This window comes from Sorex fumeus, unplaced genomic scaffold (assembly GCF_029834395.1).
Source record: "Sorex fumeus unplaced genomic scaffold, SorFum_2.1 ptg000226l, whole genome shotgun sequence".
Classification (NCBI taxonomy): domain Eukaryota; kingdom Metazoa; phylum Chordata; class Mammalia; order Eulipotyphla; family Soricidae; genus Sorex; species Sorex fumeus.
The window spans coordinates 1,879,472-1,899,651 of NW_026606283.1; the positions used below are offsets into that span (position 1 = coordinate 1,879,472).

A 20,180-nucleotide genomic window follows, 5' to 3' on the forward strand; every position below is an offset into this window, starting at 1 on the left:
ATATATCTACCCAGATCCTCCATATTCCAGTAGGCAGGGGTCACTCCCACCAACTGGCCCCCTGGCACCATGTAATCCCATCAACGGCCAAGACTCAGAGACTATAAAACCCAGCTCCCGGAAGCGCGAATGCGGCCTTGCGACATCTCATTCCTACTTTGGACAAACTGGCAGGCTACCGAATGTAACCTGCCCACACGGCAGAGTCTGGCAAACTCCCCGTGGCGTCCCCAATATGCCAAATACCAGTATCAAGGATGGGCCTCATTCTCCTAACCCTGAAAGAGCCTTGAATATGGCACTTAAAAAAAAAATCTCAGGGCTAGGATGAAGGAGACGTTACTGGGGTCTGCTCGAGGCAATCGACGAACAACAGGATGGTCGTCGTCGTGAATATATATATATATATATATATATATATATATATATATATATTCCATGGCCATAGAAAATGGGTTAGGAGAACTGGTCAGTGGTTGGAATCAACCACAAGTGTGTGGGGGGCGGAGGGTGAGTCAGATAGAGAAGGGACCAGGATGTCAGGAATAGCTGGGAAGGGTCACGCTGGACAAGAACTCAGGGTTAAAAGGAGGTACAGGGATATTCCTGATAAGCTCTCAGTAGCTGTATGCAAACCACAATGCCAAAAAGGAAAGAGAGAGAGAGAGACAGAGTAAGAGAGAGATAGAGACAGAGAGACAGAGAGAAACAGAGACAGAGAGAGGGAGAGAAAGACAGAGAGAGAGAGAGTGAGAGAGAGACAGAGACAGAGAGAGGGAGAGACAGAGGAGAGAGACAGAGAGACAGAGTCAGAGAGACAGAGAGAGAAACAGAGACAGAGAGAGTGGGGGGAGAGAGAGAGAGAGAGAGAGAGAGAGAGAGAGAGAGAGAGAGAGAGAGAGAGAGAGAGAAGCTCCTGCCATAGAGGCAGGCAGGGGGTAGGGGATGGGAGTGATGGGAGGGACCCTGGGGACCCTGGTGCTGGGAAATGTGCCCTGGTGGAGGGATTGGTGTTGAACAGTGTATGACTGAAATCCAATCAAGAACAGCTTTATAAGGGTCTATCTCACAGCGATTCAATAAAAAAAAGTTTGAAAAAAAATGAGCATTAAGAATAGGCATTTAAAAATAAGCAAAAACTAAATAAATAAAAAGATTACCAGCTGCCCTACATTAAAGACAAATTTCCAAGGGCAGAGAGAACAGGAGAGAAATTTCGAGAGAGAGGCTTGGGTGAGAAAGCACCATCTCTCCTGAAGAACTGAAACGGCTTGAGTGAGGAAAAAGAAACTGTGTCAAGAGGAAAAGGAGGTAATAGTAAGATCAGGCCAGAAACTCCACAGGACGGATGAGGCGAGGCCACTCCAGGCTTCCGAACCAGGCCTGTATTGGGGTGAGATTTGTGTTTCTGGAAGATCTGGCCGGGGAGTAGAGCCACGGACGTTGGGGGGAAGGAGAATTTGGGGAAAGCGATTCTAGGAGAGAGAAAAATTCAGCAGAAATGATGAGCGCGTGGGAAGGCAGGGCGGTGGGCACGGAGCTGGAAGGATGGGCTGGAGATGTATTTGGGGAAGAAAGAAAACTCGGACAACTGGTCAGATAATGTGGTTAAGGCAGCAGAGGCAACACTAGCTCCAAGTTCCCCCCATGGATACGGAGAGTGGCACCAGTATTAAAAAAAAAAGTGTGTGTGTGTGTGTGTGTGTGTGTGTTGGGGGAGGTTGGGCCTGTCCCTGCCTCTCTCTGTCTCTGTCTCTCTGTTAGGCTGTGTAGTATCACTGTATCACTGTCATCCTGCCGAACGTTGAATTACTCGAGCGGGCGCCAGTAACGTCTCTATTCCTCCCAGTCCTGAGATTTTAGCAGCCTTTTCTTACTCGTCTTTTCCCAACGATTGGGGGCTCTTTCAGGGTCAGGGGAATGAGACCTGTTGTCATTACTGTATTTGGTATATGAAATACGCCATGGGGAGCTTGTCAGGCGGGCGGGATACTCTCGGTAGCTTGCCAGGCCCTCCGAGAGGCATAAAGGGTAGGAAGTATCTTACAATGAATGTGTCGCGAGGCCGCTTTGCTATGTAGTAAGAGAGAGCAATCTGGGGTTTAAACGTTCGGAATTCCAGCTGCCTGGATAACAGTCTGGAATCGATAATCCATCGAAACTATGGCTGAAGGCCTGAATATATGAGAAATTATCCAACTTTAGAGACCGTCATGAGATAGATCCAGTATTTGGCTTTAAAGTGAGGGAAAAACAAAAAACAAAAAACAAAAAAAAAACCTTCCAGTGTTACGAGAGGGAAAAAACATCTAAGGAAAGGCAGGAAAAAATGAGCAGCGACCTAGATTTGATGTGGAGATTAAATTGATTGCTCCATTAAAGAAGAAATAGTATGCTGTAACTCGGAGAAGCCCACCTATTAAAGATTTTTTTCAAACTCTGAAACTTAAACAATTTCAGTTAATTTAATTTGGTCTTTGGGCCTCACTGGGTGGTATGCAGGGCTTACTCCTGGCTCTGTGCTCAGGGATCACTCTTGGTGGTGCTCGGGGGCCCATATGGGATGTTGGGGTTTGGTCACATGCAAGACCTACACCCTGTCTGATGTATTATTTTTCTTGCCGGAGAGCCCGGCAAGCTACTGAAGAGTATTCGATATGCCAAACACAGTAACAACAAAGTCTCCAATGGAGACGTTACTGGGCCCAATCGAGCAAATCAACGATCAACGGGAGGGCCTTTACCTTTACCTTTACCTTTTTACCCTGACACACTTTTTAATAATTAAAAAAAAAAAAGGTCACACCAAAGCAATGCTTTGGAAGGCAAAATATTACTATTACTATTTTACTATTTATTATATTTACAAAATATTACTATTTTACTATTTACTGTTTTACTATTACTATTTACTTGCGATTAACCTGTATAGTATAAAAATTGACTGAAAATATATTTATAGGTGATTTGTCTAAAAGCCTCTGAGAGCTTTGCTGTAACTCGCTTCTATGCTAAATAATCAGGGGCTATATTTTGCAAAGAACTAATGCACAGTTTGAAATCTCCAACCTCCACGCTCCAAATTCAAGAGAAACTCAGACTCAACGTGAATGAAAGGCAGCGTGGCCTAGGATTCGTTTTGCTATCCCAAGAAAGAGCAAACGCTCCCATTTTCGTGAAAGCCTTCACTCCGACTTTCAAAAAATTCAGAATTTCACGCAGGGTCCACCCTCCACGTCACGTCTTTAAATTTGATTGCGACCCGGGGCCCTTCCAAAGTGAGTGTAATTGCCGACAGCTCGGAAATATTAAAACTCGATTTGTTCTGTTTTTTAACGACGTCCGTTGTCATCTTTTACTAATTTGACAGGAAGGTACTGGAAAAAAAAAAAAAAAGGCGGGGAGGTTTCAGCCCGCTCGGGGAAGAGGCGAGGGCGTTTAATCAGACGAGTCCCATACTGAGTATCAGATACCAAAGACGCGGGGCTGAAATCACCGTGTCTAGACACACTGGCACCTGTCTTCACTTACTTCCCAGTGACCAGAGAACCAACCCCCACCGCTTCCCGCCTGTGTACACCTCTTGCGCCCCCCGGCACACATCCCCCCTCTTTCCCCAAACATCTTTGAATGATTATTGCAGGAACTGTGCGGACTGCAGGAATCTCTCCTGGCTACTCCCTGGCCGCTGTTTGAAGTGACGCTCTGGTTTCTAAACTTCAGCAGGTCCGTGGCAGCAAGGGGCAAAGGCGGCTGTCAGGAAGGACGTTTACCAGCGCCGGGCTCGGAGAAGCGTGCAGATCAAAGGGAGGCCAGACAGGACAACCGCGGCGGCCAAGCATCTGCAGTGCCAGGGAGATTCTCGAGCAGTGCTCTTGGGGTGAAATATTAAATAACACCATGACATCACTGCCCAGACATGCGCTTGGATTGGCCATCCCATCGCCAATAAAGGCCTTTTATAAGCATCTGGAGGGCATTTGCACCTATTTAAACAAAACATGCATCTTACGGGGCTAAATAACAATGAACTGTTAATGTGTACGCTTAACTATTATTAGAACGCAATCATTAACTCCTGGTTATCCTCTGCAACGTTCACCCACGGAGACCATTAAGGTCAGATCTAACGAAAGACTTGCCTCGCTCCAGAATTCTGCAGAACAATGACATAACGGGGAAAAACCGAGTGCAAGGGCCAATTAGGGCCAAATAAAGTACAAAAGAAACAAAGCAGTTTAATATTAGGAGATATTGTGAGCCATATGTTACTGGGTGGACATACAATGACCCACTCTGAATGTTACATAATTAGGGGTTTATCTTGAAAAACACCACGTAAGGCACTATTTAGATTGGACCATAAGCAGGTTCAAAATAATAGATTCGACATTTTACTAATGATTCCCTGACTTTCGTACACTGCTTTTTGTACCTGATGTGTAGTTTATAAAGTTTCTTGATTCGCATGTCTAAAAAAAAAAAAGATTATCATACTCTCCATTTTTTTGATCACTGAAATGAATATAATTATTGAACTACCTACTGCTCTCGCACTTTAAGATCATTTTAGAACCCTCATTTAAAATATTTATTTGCAGAATTTCATATTTTTTAACAGAAAAAGCAAAGTGTGTATTTTCAAAGTGAACACAACTCCAATTATTCTAGACCTTAGAGAGAGCTTTACTAAAAATCAGTTGCTGTCACAAATCAATTTTAAGCTTTCCTGGCATTCATAAATACTAGTCAAAGCAGCCCATCCTGGTGGAGGGCTTTGGGAGCAAACCCAGGTTGTTGTGTGCAAGACAAGTGCCCACCTCAGTGTCCTATCTCTCTAGCCCCTAAACAAAAACTTTATATATAAAGAAAGTTTGGAAGCGTCCATCGAATCCCGGATTCTTCCCCCCCCCCCCCCGCTAGTATTTTAATGAAATTGGAACTGCGTAGCAAACGGTAGTGTCCCCTTTCTTAGGTAAAGGTAAAGGTAAAGGTAAAGGTAAAGGCCCTCCCGTTGATCGTCGATTTGCTCGAGCGGGCCCAGTAACGTCTCCATTGGAGACTTTGTTACTGTGTCTGGCATATCGAATACTCTCGGTAGCTTGCCGGGCTCTCCGAGAGGGGCGGAGGAATCGAACTCGGGTCGGCCATGTTGGCCGCTTGTAAGGCAAACGCCCTACCGCTGTGCTATCGCTCCAGCCCTGCCCCTTTCTTAGATACATCCAAACTGAATCATATCAAGTATAATGCTGAGCAAGACTTAAGGAAGGTATTCTAGAATGTTCTTTGTTTCTCGAAATAAGACCTTGGACTGAAAAAAAAATGCTCCAGGGTGTTAAGGACATAATTTGGTAACAGAGCCTGGTTATTGCTCTAGGGCCAAGGTTTTTAGAAAGAAGAAAAATAATCATAATCTAAACAAAAATGCCCTCAATTTCGGGATGGATCCTAGAATATTGTGTTTATAAAAATACAGATCAGAAAATCTGTGAAACTCCATTTGCAGAAGATTTGATGTTGGCAAACTAGCTGGCAAGAAAGCATGGATGTCTCAGTTACCTAAAAAGGTCCCTGGTTCTAATTTTTTAAGACTTTGTATTTCATGTTCGAATCTTACATCCTCCCCACCCCCGCCCCCCACCAAAGTGGAGGGTTAACTACAAGATTCAAAATTCAGCAAAATTCATCTCTTTTCAGTTGAGCTTCGACTTCATGTGACTTTCTCTAAAATCGAGTTCGGATGAAAACTGCCAGTGCAGGCGAGAAAAACGTTTCTTCTTCCTTGGCTGCGTTCCAACTCATATCCTGTAGTCAGTGATGTCCTGACACTAAATGGGATTGAAAACGGAACGCCCTTTGAAACGGCCAAGCACCCCCCGAAGGACATCTGGAAAGGGGCGCCAGGAAATCACCTGTAATCTCCCCTTGACACAGCAACTCTCTTATTGAAAACTTGCTCGACACGGAGTTTGATTCCACTTCACTTTGGCTACAGTCTGACAGGCGTTATCTCTGCAAACGGGCTTGTCTTATTATGTTCAGAATGCACATGCCGTAAGTTCTCTGAGAAACGGCCATTCCCTATGAGCGAGCTTAATGAGTTTATCCCAATAAATGATCCCTGAGAACTGCTCAGAGCTTCGGAACAGCATGCAGAGAACCTGTTAGAGTTCTGTAAGAGTGAAATTTAATTTTGGAACTGTCTTTAAGAGGAACAGAGGACAGGCAATAAGAATGAACAGAAAGTGCGGTCTATTGTTGACCACGGATTATTCTCAAGTAATAGACACTGTAACACTGTCCTCCCGATGTTCTCTGATTTGCTCCAGCGGGCCCAGTAACGTCTCCATGGTGAGACTTGTTACTGTGTTTGGCATATCGAATATGTCTCGAATAATTTATAAATTATCAGGCTAACAAGAGAAGAGGTGTGGGGAATGTCTATTAAGTATGATTTACTACTCATATTCTTCAAGTGTTTTTCTTTTCCTTAGCCTTAAGCAGTTTTTATTAAGGAGTCTGAGATCAAAAGCAAGGAGTTTTGTAATTTTACAATTAAAGATAATATACGTGATAAATTGTTGCATTATTAGAAAGGCTTAAGAATCTAAATGAAAGAGTCTGCTTTATTCTGCCAAGTTTAGATGTCTATTATCACTGTTTCAACTTTAAGCTCTTTAAAAGAATTATTCTGAAAATTAGCATTGAAAAAAATTTTCCACTGTATAAGCTATATCTTAAAAACATAAGGACTGTAAATGTCGTTGTATTAAGGACTGTGTAAGAAAGCTGAATCCTTGTTAATCTATCTTTGAATGTTTTTGAAAGTGTTGTTTTGGGTACCTATTATAATTTTGCAACTGCACTGGTTTTATAAACCATTTTATAAAGAATAATATTAAAAGTCATCCCAACCAGTGTTCCAATCATCCGATATCTAAATTAGTGGAGTTCAGTCTGATAAAGATTAATGGCTATCACAGTGACAATATGAGCTTAAATTCCCTAGGAGCAAAATCTTTATCATTTATGTATAAAATATTTACCCTCATAGTCTGTGTGAAAATATCACCAAACTCCTTCAAGAAAAATAAACCTAACATATGAAATTTATTAAGCAACTGACTCAGAGCAGAGATCCTTGTTGAGAACAGTGCTATAAAAATAAAAGAATTTTAATGAAGCATTTTCTCGTTGAAGAATGCAAAAGCATTTAAAATAACCATCAACAAAATGAAAGGGCAAATGACACAGAACTAAACACATGGATCTTAGTTATTAAACCTAAAATTATTGACACAAGAACATGAATAAATGATCTACATTATGGATAACAGATAAGAAAAAAAAAGAGATCATTCTCACCTATTTATGAGACCGTAAATCAACCTAAAATGAAAACCTCATTTTGAGGCCAAGGCTAATCTTCAGTATTGAAAAAAAGATTTAACATGCTAGTTAAGCTAAGAAATTCCACCTTCTGTGGCTGGAGCAATAGCACAGCGGGCAGGGCGTCTGCCTTGCACGCGGCCGACCCGGGTTTGATTCCCAGCATCCCATAGGGTCCCCTGAGCACCGCCAGAAGTAATTCCTGAGTTCAGAGCCAGGAGTAACCCCTGTGCATCACTGGGTGTAACCCAAAAAGCAAAAAAAAAAAAAGAAATTCCATCTTCTTAGAAAGTAATCTAACCACAGAGAGTGTCAAAACAAGGGATCCTATCTTTTGATCTATTAACTGTTTTTAGGAATCTAAATACTGAAAAAAAAATAAAAAGCTGTGAACAAGCATTTAAACACTCTGAAATGTATTCTGCATTAGGCTCATGACTTACATATGCTCCATTTCATGTTTTATGTGATAAATGAAAAAAAAAAAACTCCATAAAACTGTAAATGCATACGCTCTGGTATCCCCATGCAAAGGAATATCCTATCACTATTGAAATTAACGAGGGGGACACTTCCGGAGCAGCTCTTAGGAGGTCCGGGGGTCTATCCCGGTGGTTCCTGGCCAACGGGGCAGGGTCTCACCAGGAGAGTCAGAGGATACAGGGCTTCTGGGGGCCGAGGCACAAGGCTCAGCCTGACGATCCCAGTGGAGCTCAGGGTCTTCAAGGCTGCGCCCCGCGGGGTGTGGGCCCTCTGGACTGCACTCAGTACTGTTTGGGAACCACGTGGTGCTGGGGGCCGGGCCAGGGACAGCAACATGCAAGGCTTAGCCCTTGCATAGCATCTCCCCAGCCCTTAGGACGAGCTTTTGAAGAACATCCAATGAAAAAGGAGAATACTGTTTACTGTTTTTTTTTAAATGTAGGCGTACTGCTATTAGTTCAGCCATTGATTAAGCTGATTAAATTGGGTATGAACTCCACATTACTTTTTTTTTTCTTTTTTGGGTCACACCCGGCGATGCTCAGGGGTTCCTCCTGGCTCATGCACTCAGGAATTGCTCCTGGCGGTGCTCAGGGGACCACATGGGATGCTGGGAATCGAACCTGTGTCAGCCATGTTGGCTGCGTGCAAGGCAAACGCCCTACCCGCTGTGCTATCGCTCCAGCCCCCCATATGGTAATTTTAGAGGGATGGTAGGATGGAGTAACTTTTCAGTTGGGTGGCCGCTTTGGGTTTGGATGTGACTGCCAAGGCTCCCGGAAGTACAGGGAGGTGGGGGAAGGCAGCCCATCCCGACCCTGAGAAAGCCTGGAGATTTCAGTCACAAAACCCGCAGACCCGAATTCTCAGCAGATTATGCCTTGGTGAGGTCTGTTCTGAGATGGTGGAGTCAGGCCGGATAAATGGCGGCAATTCTGGATTGTGGGAGCAAGTGGCTGCCGGGAGCTCTGTTTGGGTGGGCTCCAGGCTGACCCATGAGAATACTGATTTGAGACACAAAGCCACACACAACTCTCTCTTCCACATGATTCCCATATTACTAAGTTTTGACTTAAAGAAGGAAACGTGCCAGAGTGCAATCGTATGGTCATGAGTTCAGGGTCCTGGGGCCCCACATGCGCCCCCCCACTGTGGTCCTGGCTGCTCTCCTGGAATTCCCAGTTCTGTGAGAGCAACTTCTGGACATAACCAGTGCTGGGAAGATGGAAGCCGTAGAGAAAGTGGCGTGACACACCCCACATCCAGGGAGCACTGCAGTGTGAGCACCACCGCGACACCCAGCGAGGAACAGGACCGTCACACTGGATAGCCCTGGAGTCTGACACGCGACCCCCATCTTCACCCCTCGCAAAGGACACAGTAAAGATGAGCCGACTTTACAGCCGGGGTATCTACACCCATCACCACAGCCATGCCGACATCGGCACTAACAGAGGGAAGGGAAGGGGAGACTGGAAGTGAGAAGACGCATAAAACAACGGCTACAACCACAACACGTCGTTGAGTGTTTTGAAAAAAAAAAAATGGGTGAGAGCCGCTTACCTGGGGAATGCAGTCCGTGTAAGCGAACATCGACTTGAAGCGGTCATCCATGCTGATGTGGTACAGGACACACATGGCGATTTGCTTATAGTTCTCATTGCCTGCGAACGACAAGTGGGGGCTGTGGCGACTGGCTCCCTCCAAGTTCTGTGCCTAATTAGGCTCTGAAACGAGTGAACCGAGCCCTGCGAGAGCCCTTGGACACACAGCAGGGCTGTACTGAGAAAGGCAGTTCCTGATGGGACGAACTGTGTTGTCTCCCTGCAGAGTTTTCAGTGCCAGGCCTGAAACCCGCTGTCACTGAATTGGACAAGAAGTGCTACCCAGGGGCCGGAGCGATAGCACAGCGGGGAGGGCGTTTGCCTTGCATGCAGCCAACCCAGGTTCGATCCCCAGCATCCCGTAAGGTCCTTCCGAGTACCGCCAGGAGTGATTCCTGAGTGCACGAGCCAGAAGTCACCCCTGTGCATTGCCAGGTGACCCAAAAAAGATAAAAAATAAATAAATTGTAGCACTGTCACACTGTCCTCCCATTGTTCATCGATTTGCAGGAGCGGGCACCAGTAACATCTCCATGGTGAGACTTGTGACTGTTTTTGGCATATCGAATGCGCCACGGGGAGCTTGCCAGGCTCTGCCATGTGGGAAAAATAAGTTAATTAATTTAATTAAATTAAAGGGGGGGAAAAAAGAAGGTAGATTTCCAGGGGGACGCTGATTTCTTCCCTGACCCCTGGGCAACTGCTGGACCCCTTATCCCAAGGGTGGGACCCTCATGTTTGTCACTTTCCCTTCACAGGACACATGAAACCCCTTTTATATCACTTTCCATTTTAAGTGCTCTCCTGTTTGGGGGGCTGAGCAAAGCAAAACAGAAGTAGAAACATGGCGAGTACTAAAGCAGAGTTTTTTTTTTTCTTTTCTCCCTGAGAAAACATGCAAGTTGGCGATGACAGACGTAAGAGACAATGCCGCAGGCCTGTGATCAGAGGCCTGTTTCACCCTCGTTGCTGAGAAGTCTTTGAGATGGCCATCTGGGGGAAGGGGGCTTCCCTGGAATCTCATTTCTAAATATCTATATTTTCTTCCCTTTTCTGTATTTCTTTGGGAGATGAAAAAAAATGTAAACTGACATTGCCTTTTTTTTTTTTTTTTGCTTTTGGGTCACACCCAGCGATGCTCAGGGGTTCCTCCTGGCTCTGCAGTCAGGAATTACTCCCTGGCGGTGCTCGGGGGACCCTATGGGATGCTGGGAATCGAACCTGGGCTGGCCGCATGCAAGGCAAATGCCCTACCCGCTGGGCTATCGCTCCAGCCCTACCTGCCTTGTATTATTCAGCATGTAAACACTTGCTATGAGGTCTTGTTGCTCCCCACGTGACTTTGAAGGATCTAATTCCTAACTGATTGTTACAAATCACATTTCACTTTTCCTTTAAATGACTGCCACATATGAATGAAGATTCGAGTTTGGAAGTCACGGGTGTGTCACTGCATCATAGGTGACTATAAATGACTTCAGAAAATGCAGCCGGTAACTATGGCATCTGACAGCTATGAAAAAAAAAACAGTGGGGCCGGAGAGATAGTTCAGCGGGGAGGGCATTTGCCTTGCATGTGGCCGACCCGGGTTCGATCCCAGGCATCCCATAGGGTCCCCCAAGAAATGCCAGGAGTAAACCCTTGAGCATTGCCAGTTGTGACCCAAATAAGCCAAAACCAAACAAACAAATAAAAAAGTATTTCAGGGCACAGTGAATGCCCAGAGTGAGCTGAGTTACTCCTGGTGGTGCTTGGGGGACCATATGGGATGCTGGGAATCGAACCCGGGTTGGCCGCATGCAAGGCAAAAGCCCTACGCATGGTACTATAGCTCCAGTCCCAAGTTTATCTTTTGTACGCAGCTGTGAATGAAAAAGCCGCAGCTTCCCGGCTGCCAACATTTCTGATTATTACTGACGACTATAACCCACAGATGGCACAGCAATAAACAGTCATTAAGAGATTAAAAGGGGCCGAGTAAAATGAAGAGTTTACTCTTTAGCCTAAAAGCGATGAGTTCCGCTCATTCATTGGAAGAAGGGAGATGAGCACTTACAAAAGAATTCTTCGGGGAAAAAAAGAATAAAAACCTAATCTTGTATGTCCTAATTTAATTGAGGACTGGGTGGGCGGCGGGGGGTATGCTGTCCCCCTAAGTACTAAGAACCATAAACTCCAGCTAAGCGGTTCCGAAGACCCTACATCCTACGGATGGCGGGCACATCAAGAGCGCCCCTTTAAGACCCCCAGGCATCAATTACTCCCAAAGGGGACCCCCCTTTTCAAAGTTGGCTGCTGGCACTTCACCAAAGGTTCTGTGACTTTGAGCCATGCAGTGCATTGATGGAGCTTGCTGAAAACTCGAGGAACCAGAGAGAGATTAGTCAGAGCTGTCCAAGTAATAAGGCCAGGTTTGGGGCGGGGGGGGGGCAGGGGTGAAAGCGACCGATCATTAATGATTCCTCTGGCATTTATGGGAATAAGCATGAATCATGATGAACTCGCTGGCTATTAAACGCCGGGGTCACGGTACTTCGCTAGGATTTCCACAGGAATTCACCGTTCATTAGCTGGATCATTATCCGAAAGTGTTACTGCATTATCTGAGAAGCTTTCCCCCCAAATTGGTCATTCCCAGCTGAGGGCAGTTAATGCTTTAACAAACTAGCCATTAGCTCCAGTAACTGATTTTGTAGGAATTATGGCACTTATAAAGTACATTCGAGGGGGCTCCTCCCCCCCCCCCACACACACTTTTTTCTTTCTTTCTTTCTTTTTTTTTTTTAAAGAAACTCACAGCTGTAGTTCAGCTGGAACTGCTGAAGGGGCAAACTAGCTCTCATGGCTGGGTTCACCACTGATTTTCTGCCAATTAGACGGTGAACACAAGCTAATGGGTTTTGGATTTGGAAATACCTTCAGCATTTTCATCTTTGAAGTGATTAGTAAAAAAAAAAAAAACCTGGAGCTACTAATTTTGTCAGACACTTGGGGTTTTTCTCATTCACCGTTCAGCCAAGCAGGGATATATGGGTTTGAAGCAGACCAGTTTCCACCTGTTTGTGGTCAGCACCCGCCCTGGCCCAGGTCGTTGTTATTAGCCGGGGTCCCCTACTGAACGGACACGACTTCCCAAATCACAACGCACTGAGGTTGACGAGAACCAACGCTGCCAAGAGCTCCGAATAATGAAAATGGTACCCACAGATCCATTCGTTAAAGAACAACTGTGACCGTGGTTGAGTGGGTGTCGTAACAAGGGATACACTGAACCAGAATGAGACATGCTGGACATCTCTGGAAAATGATTCTGCATAACTTGGCGGTGACGGATGCCGAGCACATATTTCAGATTTATACCCGTTAGGCTGGGCTGGAGCGATAGCACAGCAGGTAGGGCGTTTGCCTGGCACGTGGCGGACTCGGGTTCGATTCCTCTGCCCTCTCGGAGATCCCGGCAAGCTACCAAGAGTATCCGGCCCACACGTGGCAAGCTCCCCGTGGCGCATTTGATATGCCAAAAACAGTAACAAGTCTCACAATGGAGATGTTACTGGTGCCCGCTCAAGCAAATCGATGAACAGTGGGCGGACAGTCCTATAGCACCGGGTCAGCCCTGTGCAAGGTCTGCACCTTATTCACTATACGATCTCTCAGGACCCCAAAGTCAAGTTTTATTTATTTTTTTTGGCTCACACCAGTAGTGCTCCGGGTTGACTCCTGGCTCTGCACTCAAGAATCATTCCTGGCGGTGCTCGGGGGACCCTATGGGATGCCGGGGATCAAACCCGGGTCAGCTGCGTGCCAGGCAAATGCCTTCCCTGCTGTGCTATGGCTCCGGCCCCCTGAAAGCCAAATGTTTTAAACCATAAATGGAAGGGGGGGAGGGGAAGAAGGAGGGAAAGTCAGAAATTATAGGCAATAATGATCAGTAAGAAAAGAAGCGTAAAAGTCATTTAGTGAGACAACGGTTCATGGGTAAGTGATTTGAGGTCCGTTTACCCAGAAGAGACCGAGATGACAGATCAACCGTTGCTAAATAACAATCCCAGATGACAGTCACAGTGAGGAGAGGCCACGAATCACTCTGAAATGCAAGACACTGGACGCATTTCCATACTTTTTTTTTTTAAGCACACCCTACTGGACATTTTGCTACGTAGCTTGTTTTTCTAATCTCTTCAGCATGTTTTCAGTGATTTTATTACCTTGCTTCCTCTTTTATTACACCCAGAACCTACTGCAACAACTTCTTTGTAATACCTATGAAGCATGCATACTTGTGGACGCCGATAAGGACCAACAGAGAGTCCCTCGCAATTACCACCTCCCAGCCCCAAGGTCGACGCCACCACCTCAAATCACTTCAGCCCTCAGCCGCGCGCCAAGGGGACACAGAGACACCCCGGGCCCTATTCACACGGCGAGGATTAGAACCAGCTGGTGATAGAAGGATCTTAAGGAAAAAAGGGCTTCTTGATTTAATTGGGAAAACAGGGAGAAACATAAATTTTACTACCGTTAATGACTGCAGGCAATCTTGATTCGACTTTTACCTCACGCCCGACGGGTCCGTCATATGCTTCCCGTTAAAAGACTTTCCACATCTGACCGCCACGGTTTGCTCGCTGGATCAGGTAAGAAAATGGAGGTTTATTTATAGGATCAATGAGGCCTATTAAAATCGAGAAACGGAGCGATTGTCTACCAGGAACTGAGTCCGGCCACAGATGTGTTACATTCCATAACAGTTTTGTAATAAACCGGCCAAATGAAGTGTGGTTTTTTTTCATCAAATCTACTTTCAGTATTTCTTTAAACAGGAGGGAGGAGGAACCCCCCACAACCCAAAATATTCATCACGTAAGGGCAAAGAAGTTTTAAAAAGTGGAAATACCTCTTAATTGGAAACCGTATCGGTCCAGCTGCTTCCAAAGCGTTTTTCATAAATAACTCAGCGCAGGTAAAGAGACCAAAAATACGCTGCCCTCTTTCTACAAGACAGACTTTATTTCTTCACTTTCTCATGCTTCTGATAGATGAACATTGACGTTGCATTCAAGTGCAATGAAAAAAAAAGTAAACTGAATATTATGGGGGAAATTTCAAAGGTATTTGGAACTTCAAGCTTGCTGCTCCCTTTTAAGGGCATTTGGCAGAAGCGGTCAGAGGAAATAGCCCTTAATTTTTCAATGATCAAAGTTTCAGGCCCAACAATATCTGCTTTGGCAATCGCCGGCGATGAGGGAAATCAAACTTGTCTCAGCCGGAAGAAATCAAACATTTATCACTTAACTCTTGACCTGGTCTGCCTCCTGACATGCTGATAAAATCTTTCTGCAGCCTTGAAAAATACCCTGAAACCCAGATTACCTAACGTAATCTCCATCAAGATGAATCAGGTGCTGGGGCCGGAGCGATAGCACAGTGGGGAGGGCGTTGGCCTTGCACGCGGCCGACCCGGGTTCAATTCCCAGCATCCCATAGGGTCCCCTGAGCACCGCCAGGAGCAATCCCTGAGTGCAGAGCCAGGAGGAACCCCTGTGCATCGCTGGGTGTGACAGCCCCCCTAAAATAAAAAGATAATCTGGTGCCACATTCCCCTCAAGACCATTGAAGGGGGGCTCAAGGGGTCAAGGGAGGAACATCTATATCTATGTGGAACACCTCAGAAGAGAGTTTCCCTTCCTGGGGAAGAGACTGGGTCTCACACAACTAAGATTTAACGCTTTTGGGCGGTGATTCTTGTGGAACTCTGAGGCAGGCTTGGTCACAGCTGCTGAATGGAGGAACTCTTAATTTCCCGGCCATAACCAATCCAAAGGGCCGAAGCGATAGCACAGCGGGGAGGGCGTCCGCCGTGCACATGGCTGACCCAGGTTCGATTCCTCCGCCCCTCTTGGAGAGCCCGCTAAGCTACTCTGCACTCAGGAATCATTCCTGGGATTCCTGGCAGTGCTCAGGGAGCCCTATGGGATGCCGGGGATTGAACCCGGGTCGGCCAGATGCAAGGCAAAATGCCCTCCCCATTGTGCTATCACTCCAGCCCCCATGCCTCATTTTTCAAGGGACTGTTTTCATCTGTCCTCCTCAATAAGTATTCCACGGCAGGAGAATCTGCTGCCGAGGTTGACACCGTATGGGCTGAAAACGTTGCAAGAGTTTGGTAATCTAGGGTGAACCTGTCATCCCGGCCATGCCTCAGACTGCTTCTCAAAATACCGGGGCCAGAGGGCTGGGTCTGCATTTTCCTTCCTACTGTGTCAAAGATCACTATTATTATTATTATTATTATTATTACTACGACTGTTATTATTTAGGCTTGGATATCCATGTACAGAGTTGTTTCAAATATGTTGTTGTAAAGCTCACTGGGGTTTCTGAGGAGTGCAAGCTTTGGGTTACTTCTTGGTTTTTCGTTTTGTTTTTGTTTTTTTTTTTAATTTTGGGGGAGATACCATACATTTGTTTTCACTGCATCTCCTCTGAGTTGGACTAACTGAAATCAGAGTGATGAGATTAAAAAAATAAAAAAAGCCCAGCTGATCAGATTCTGAGTAGAGAGTTCTGACGGGGCTACAATAAACACTTGGCATGGAGCAAACCATACTGGCACCACATTTAATTTTTAATTATTTTTAAGTTTTTTGCTTTTTGGGTCACACCTGACAATGCTCAGCGGTTCCTCCTGGCTCTGCACTCAGGAATCACTCCTGGCGGTGCTCAGGGGACCCTATAGGACGCCGGGGATTGAACCCGGGTCGGCTGTGTGCAAGGCAAACGCCCTACCCACTGTGCTATCACTCCAACCCTGGAACTCAGACCCGTGCTCACTCTGGTGTCTCTGTCCCACACGTCAGTGACTCACAGTCCTTCAAGCTTGTCCATCATTGTTCCGTCTGTGATCTTTGAGGTTACATGGGTCTGGGAGCCACAAGTTCTGCCCGTGCAAGACGGGTGTGAGTGACAAATTGGGCGTCTGGTCCCATCAACCAGCTCTTCCCCACCTTGGCCCCTCTCGGTGGGAGAAGGGGGCTCCCTGTTCCTAGAGATAGTAATGAAGACAGGCCCATGAATAACCCCGCTGCCCCGCCTCCAAGTGACCCGAGCCAAAGCCACCGTCATCTGAATTGAAATCAGTATCGGGAATGATTCAGGCTCCATTGGGGAAGGCTCAGCTGACGAGCGATTTCAGCTAGACCCAGACCTGGGGCAGGTGAGCTGAGCTTACAGACATCGGGGACATGACAGGGGGAATTAAAGCAGGGCTCCAGAGAAAACATGTGTGGGGCCTATTTGGATCACAGAATGTCCCAAAGGGAGTGGGAGCAACCAGAGAGGGTGCAGAACTATCACTGGCATTGGGACAGAAGCTGGTTCTTTTTTGTTTTTTGCTTTGTGGGTCAGCTATGCATGAGGCCGGCCCGGCAAAGCCGGGTTCGAATCCTCCGCCCCTCTTGGAGAGCCCAGCAAGCTACCGAGAGTATCTCACCCACACAGCAAAGCCTGGCGAGCTCCCCCTGACGTATTCGATATGCCAAACACAGTAACAACAAGTCTCACCATGGAGATGTTATTGGGTCCGCTCGTGCCAATCGATGAACAACGTGAGGACAGTGCTACAGTGTAGTGCTTTTTGGGTCCCACCCGGCGATGCTCAGGGATTCCTCCTGGCTCTGCACTCACTCCTGGAGGTGCTCGGGGGACCCTATGGGATGCTGGGAATCAAACCCAGGTGGGCCGCGTGCAAGGCAAACGCCCTCCCTGCTGTGCTATGGCTCCAGCCCTGACAGAAGCAGTTTTGGGTGCCTCTGCAGGCCGCTTTCTGCCTTTGGGCTTCAAGGAGGTCCATTTCCAGGGAGATCCTGGCTCAAAACTTTGGGGCCCAGGGGTTCAGCAAGCCCAAGTCTGGTTTCGAAGTCGGCTCTGGCTTCCAAGATCCAATTGGCCAGAGTGAGGGGTGAAGGTGTACGATGCAGTATCCTGCCCCTGAGTTTCAGGTGATAAACGTCAGGGTGCCGACGTCATAGGAGACACAGGGCCCTCCTGAGGAACCCAAGAACGCAGGCAGGACTGTCTGCCTCTGGGAGAACGGCCTCCCCCTCCCGAGAACCAGACGACGTACTGAACAGCCAGGTCAGAGCCACTGGGAGGGGCCAGACACGAATTTTCCGAATGCCGCAGACACGAGGCTCTGAGGATCTGGTTTTGCAGTTACTTTGGAAACTCTATCGCCGCATCCCCTGGGGAACGGAGGGAGATAGCATGACAAGGAATTTCCTTGCCCTCCCCCACTTCCCCAGCACACTCTGACCTAAGCCGGCACTCGTGGGACAGTCAGAGGTCAAGTGGCGTAAGGAACCTGTGACCAGGGGACAGATGTATTTTAAATGCCATTCCCGGATGAGCCGAAGGAACTGCAGACACTTGAGAGAGGTTAAGTCAGTATTGTGGGGTGGGAGGGAAGAACGGAAAATAAAACTGAACTATCCTAGGGGATGGAGTGATAATATAGCACGTAGGGCGTTTGCCTAGCACGTGGCCAACCCGAGTTCGATTCCTCCGCCCCTCTCGGAGAGCCCGGCAAGCTACCGAGAGTATCTCGCCCGCACGGCAGAACCTGGCAAGCTCCCCGTGACGTATTCGATATGCCAAACACAGTAACAACAAAGTCTCCAATGGAGATGTTACTGGGCCCGCTCGAGCAAATTGATGAATAACGGGAGGACCATGACCGTGACTGAATACATATAAGAAAGTTTTCGAGGGTTGATCATTTGCGGCCATCACATGTGTGCTGACGGCTTCTGACAAGTCTCCCAGAGAGTAAGACAGCCACTGAGCAGAAGAAACTGTCAATCTCAGGTTCAAATGCAACGGAAAATATGTATAAGGGATGATGAACCAGGCAGCTAAATTTAGGATCCCTGAAAACAAACTCAAGAAAAATATTATTTTTTAAAAAAGAAAAAGAAAGAAGCTTAGTTTGCTATCATTTGGAGGGGGAAAAAAACCCCAACCCAAGTGATATTTTTATATGCAAGGTTTTCCAAGGAAGGAAATAAAATTTTTGACCCGTGTTGAGAGAAGCTAGCTGTTTTTCCTCTGTTCTTAGGGAAAGATCAAAACTAGTCAGACAAACCACATTCAGGTAAGCAGAGGTTAAAAAAAAAAAGTTAAGTAAGGATTTCTATGATTTCTTATCAGTCCCTTTAGGAATTCCAGGTGTTCAAGGAAAAAGCTAAATTCGATAATCCTTAGCAAACGCTTGACATGATAAAATGACAGCGAAATGATTTCTGGTTTCATTAGTTCGCTCAGAGAAGAGCTATGATGTGACTACTGCCATCGTCTTCCATGGTTCTCCCCATTTCTTCCAACACACACACACACACACACACACACACACACACACACACACACACACACTCTCCCTTCGCATCACGCACAATTCTCCCAGCAGCAGGGGCTGAAAGTTTCAGGGCCGGGTAGGGGAGTCTCTGGAACTTTCTGAGGCCCTGCAAGTCTCATGATTCACTGCACTCTTGTTAAAAGCACTCAATTATTCTGTCTGGGAAGATCTTTTAGTTACAGGTTCTCTAATAATAATAATAATAATATGGGGCTGGAACGATAGCACAGCAGGAAGGGCATTTAACTTGCACGTGGCCGACCTGGGTTTGATTCCCAGCATCCTATTATAGGGTCCCCCGAGCACTGCCAGGAGTGATTCCTGAGTGCAGAGCCAGGAGGAACCCCTGAGTACTGCCGGGTGTGACCCCCAAAAAGCAAAATAATGATAATAATAATAATAATAATGAAAATCTACAGAACTTTCAGTTCAAAGAGCATCCCCTGAAAACAGGCCCTTCTGGGTAGCGGCAGGGCACTGGTCCTTCATATGACCTACTGGGTCCCCGACACCCCATATGGCCGCCCGAGCACTGCCAGGCGTGACCCTGAGCTCAGAGCTGGGAGTATGCCCTGAGCACCCCAACTCCCCACAAAGAGAAAGTCACTTCTGTCTAGCAACAGCACATCCTCAGGTCCCGGGGGGCTGTGAATCTCTAGGAGGGGTGGAGAGCTCGCTGAGCACCAACTGGAAGCCCCCTTGAGCCCCCCAGAAACACTTATGGAAGCAGCTACAGCGGTGCTGTGTTTCAGCTGTGGAATTCAGTGCACCAGGAGTTAACGGATTAACTTGCAGGGGCAAGTGACGCTGGTACCCTGGTACCCTAGGAATCAGGGACGCATTTGGAGGCGAGATGCGATTTCTCTGAACAAAGCCGAGGGCAGGACTCGGCAAAAGAGGCTTCTTGAGTCTCAAGAGATGTTCCAACAGCCCAGCAGCCGAGTCGGGAGGACGTCGCTGGGCAGAGAACCCCGAGGGCCATCATTTGGAACTCATTTTCCCCCCAAATACACGCTCCGAATAAGTCACGCTGACAAGTTTCCAAGGAGTCGATCTTTAGCAGGGAGGGAAAGTGTGGCTGGTTGGAAGAGGAGAAATGAGAGATGACAGGCACGGAAGGGAGGGGGAAAACATTAAACTGCAAGTAAAAAAGAGAACGGCACGGCCCCTGGCTCCTGGCGCCAGTCTGCGTGGGGAGAGGCTTGGGGAAACAGTATAATAATATCTGTAGGTCATCTAAGACATGACCTTCGGGATGACACATTTGACCCGAGCTCAGAGGGCACCGGAC

The 20,180-nt window shown here is 46.9% G+C and overlaps 1 protein-coding gene across 1 annotated transcript in view; it reads right to left on the minus strand.

The window, feature by feature from the left end:
• The window catches only part of KIFAP3 (kinesin associated protein 3), a 95,751-nt gene that overhangs the window by 50,076 nt on the left and 25,495 nt on the right, over positions 1 to 20,180 (minus strand). The window contains exon 11 of the mRNA XM_056108579.1: positions 9,436 to 9,536. Within this exon, the coding sequence (XP_055964554.1) occupies positions 9,436 to 9,536 (101 nt within the window). The remainder of the gene's footprint in view (positions 1 to 9,435; positions 9,537 to 20,180) is intronic.